This window comes from Teleopsis dalmanni, unplaced genomic scaffold, assembly GCF_002237135.1.
Source record: "Teleopsis dalmanni isolate 2A unplaced genomic scaffold, ASM223713v2 unscaffolded_contig_3914, whole genome shotgun sequence".
In the NCBI taxonomy this organism is placed as follows: Eukaryota; Metazoa; Arthropoda; class Insecta; order Diptera; family Diopsidae; genus Teleopsis; species Teleopsis dalmanni.
The window spans coordinates 1-4040 of record NW_024035296.1 but is presented as its reverse complement, the minus strand read 5'-3'; the positions used below and the strand labels follow the sequence as shown (position 1 = coordinate 4040).

Below are 4040 nucleotides of genomic sequence, written 5' to 3'. Positions count from 1 at the left end.
AAATATTTTTTTCTTAATTTTTAAACTACAATTCATTTAAAGTTTTTTATGTTCAGAAACTCATATTTCAAGAAATATCAAAAATAATTAAAAATAAAAACACAGGAAAGTGCTAGAAAATTTTAATATTGCTGTTGTTATAATAATAATCCGCAAGGAAGATGTGGATGTGAAGATGAGATCATTTGGAAGATATTTACTAAAGAGAATCTTGCGTATAGGTACAGGAATCTTATTATATCAATAAGGATGTGCTGAAAATCGATCGATTTCAGTTTGGTAGTACTGTTGGGCTATTGTTATACGGAATAAAATATCGATTGAGGAATATAATACATTATGAATAAATGCGTTAATGCGTGTTAAAGGACTGTTTAACTTAGACTTGTCTCAATTTGAGCTAGGGCAGTTATGTTTCGTTAGAGTCGTGAAGTTATAGTTATGGTTTGTTGATAAAATGCAATAGAGTACAACTAACGTAATAAGTACCAAAAAAGTTATAAATAAGATTTTTATTTTAGTACTGATTAAAGCAAATTTCATATTTTCAATTATCTGAAAGTATTACCTGAGTGACTGTATTTACAGCTACAAATTATTACAAAATGAATTCATTAAAATAATTTTTATATGCAACACATGGGACTGTTTGGGTTTAACATTCATAGTAAATATCTGATTTCGAGCCTATTTTTAATTATCAGTAGCGTGGAGATAGGAAGTAACATGGGAAAGGTTTAAGAAACAAAGGACACCATAATCATCCAACATTTAGCAGGTTATTAATTTAAAATTTAGTAGAAAACGTTACGTCTATATATGTACTATATGTCTTATTCTCATCGTTTGAAAACAAAGAAACATATTAATTTTAAGAAAAAAATGTATAAAATGTTAAATGTATTATTTTCACGATTTGAAAAATAATATAAACTATAATGAAATCTTATATTAAAATTATGAAAAACTCAGATTCCCATAAGGTGACTCTTCATAATCCAGAACACTTATTAAACTCACCTCATATATGGAAAACTGTTCAACAGGTTCCATAGAATTATAGCATGACAATAGTAATTGCAATAGTTCATCAGACGTAGTCTCTTCCGAAATGACCAGTGATTTATATTGCGATGTTGGTTGCAAGGCTGATGTATGTACACGTATTAGTCCTCCTGGTTTTAGTTGTAAACAAAATCTGTACCGAAAGAGATTTTAGTATTAAAATTATTTTAAAAGAATTTCAATTTATTTTTTTCACAACTAACCTAGATTCGCCCTTTGGATGACAAGCTTGTAGTATGGCTGGCCTAGTATCTTCGTCTAATACCAGTGTGTTTTTTACATTCGCGCGACGTACCAAAACTTCCATTGTTAGATAAAATAAACGTGGATCACGATGACGCATTTTTAATCTATTTTGGAGAAGTAATAACAAAAAATGTGGCTTAAACTTTTATAAATAGAGGTTTTTTTTTTAATTAATTTACCTTCTCAATAACTGTGTTATAACCTCTTTACTTGTGGTGTCCCATTGTATACCCAACGTTTTATACTCTATATCAATTTTAAGGCAATTGGTAAATATTTTGATTGTTGTCTGGAAGAAATTAAAAAATTATAACTTTATAGTAATTAAGTGTTACATACTACAAAAATAGTTTAATATATATATACCTATATTATTTATAGATATATACACATATATTATGTACAAATAGATTGTTTTTTAGCATAAATAACTCATAATGATTTTTAATATTTATAACATACAAATAATGTTATTGAAATCAAAAATTCACAAAATCATATGTAAAAATCACATATCACAAATCATATGATATGAATAATACAATTGGTGATCGCAAATAGTATTGAGGCATTTGTGTCAAAAACCTGACATGACTGATCCCCCCGACATATGTATGTTATATATATTCTAAATTGAAATAATAGTAGTAGTTTTAGCTTTATTTTACTTCATTTTAAACATGTATTAGATATAAATTTATAACAACTATATTATATATATAAAGCTTACAGCTATGGCATATTCGCCGTCTAAATTGAAGTAATGTAACTATATACATTGTGACCGAAAAGTTTCCGGTCATAAATAAATAAAACGCAAAATTCTTAATCTTCATCAATATTTATTTTATCTCCTTCAAAATATGCTCCATTAGAAGCGATACACAAATGCCAACGTTTCTTCCAATCATCAAAACATTTTTATAGGCGCTTTCCGGTATGGCTTTGAGTTCCCTCTGCGAATTCTGTTTTACGTCTTCTATGGATTCAAAACGCGTTCCTCTGAGTGGTAATTTGAGGTTGGGAAACAGGAAAAAGTCACACGGTGCAAGATCAGGTGAATACGGTGGCTGTTCGATGGTATTTATTGAATGTTTGGCCTTAAAATCGTTGATAATGTTGAACAAATTGAGGTGAATCGGAACAAGCCGGGCGTTGACACGTCGCATACACAAATTGTCCACCAAAATCAAACGAGCCATCTCACGACCGATGCCTAGCTCTCGTGCTATCTCTCTAACACTCACATGAGGATTTTTGAACACGATTTCCTTTGCCTTTTCAATGTTTTCGTCGGTGGTAGAGGTCGAAGGTCGTCCAGAACGCGGCATGTCTTCGACGGTCGTACGACAGTCCTGAAAGGCTTTGTACCACTCATAAACTTGAGTTTTCGATAAAACTGATTCCCCATAAGCCTTTTGTAGCATTCGCAACGATTCTGCACACGAAATTTCGTTCGAAAAACAAAATTTGATGCAAACTCTTTGTTCAATATTTTTTTCCATTGTTTTTTTCGCAACGCACTACTGAGGTGAACTGGTTTCAACAGCTGCCGTAAACGAACTGTCCGACAGATCGCGTCATTTTGGATAGTATTAAGACAGTGCTGCCAAACTACATAAACTAAATATCGAAAATATACAGCGCGCGAATTTTAAATGGAACTTCCGAACCTTTCGGTCACAATACATTCATAAGGTTTACAAAGTTTTTTATTGTCATAACTGTGCTCCGCTTTTTAGACTGGCTTTTAAGATTTGGTGTTTTAATTTGACGAGTGACTCCATAACGATACACGTCACTTTTGGAGCCATATTTCAATAGAAATAAATATTAACTGAAAGTAGTGTATAGATTGCTGGAAGATTTTCGAGTGATCATTCACGAAACACGTTTATTAAAAGTTAGTATAATAAGGTATATGGAATAATAATAATATTATAATTAACAATAATTTTAATTCAATTCAATAAATTAATAATAACAATTTAATATTGACAATATATTCAATAGTTATTATTATTATCTATCTATTTATATCGCTGAAGAGAGTGTGTTTTAGTCCGTAGACTACATATTAATGTTAGGAAGTCGGGCACACCATTCCGACAACGCTCGGTTTGACGGTACATAAAACATTGCACCTCCTCACCACAACAAGAAAATAAAAAATATTATTTATTTACTCAGAATACCATCAATTTTTCAATACATATTTCAGATTTTTCAGACAAGCATCACTCTTCGGAGAACTATTGCTCTACAACCAAACTTTGCATCAATTTTTAGTATAATTTATCTTTCTTGGATTGACAAAAGTTGTCTGATAATGAGTGTCCACTCAATGAGATATTGCACTGCATAAATATTATTTATTATTAGTCAACTTCTGCCCATTCAGGACAAGTGATATCTAAGATAAGATAAGATAAATGATGTGATATATACACATACATATATATTATATACCAATTGTAGTGATTTTAAAATTTTTATTTTCACACATTTCAATTTAAATCTTTAGTTTTGTATGTATTTTTAATATATAGGTAGATAGATTTCGATATATATTTATAAATATATAGATTTTATATTTATATTTAACAAAATATTCAATCTAAATATGAACTATATAAAGAGTATACTTAATAAAATTTTCAACCTGAATATATAGTACATATTTCATATATTTATAGGGTATATATATAGTTATATATATGTTGTATATA

General features: G+C 29.6%; 1 protein-coding gene across 1 annotated transcript; it reads right to left on the bottom strand.

Annotated features, from left to right (window-relative positions):
- Window positions 1–1020: 1020 nt before the first annotated feature.
- On the bottom strand, window positions 1021–1597 carry LOC119665203 (the record flags this gene model as incomplete). Its single annotated transcript, XM_038074495.1, has 3 exons — window positions 1021–1198; window positions 1269–1415; window positions 1491–1597. Coding segments are annotated over 3 exons (432 nt in total), but the record flags the coding sequence as incomplete, so codon positions are not given.
- Window positions 1598–4040: the final 2443 nt, after the last annotated feature.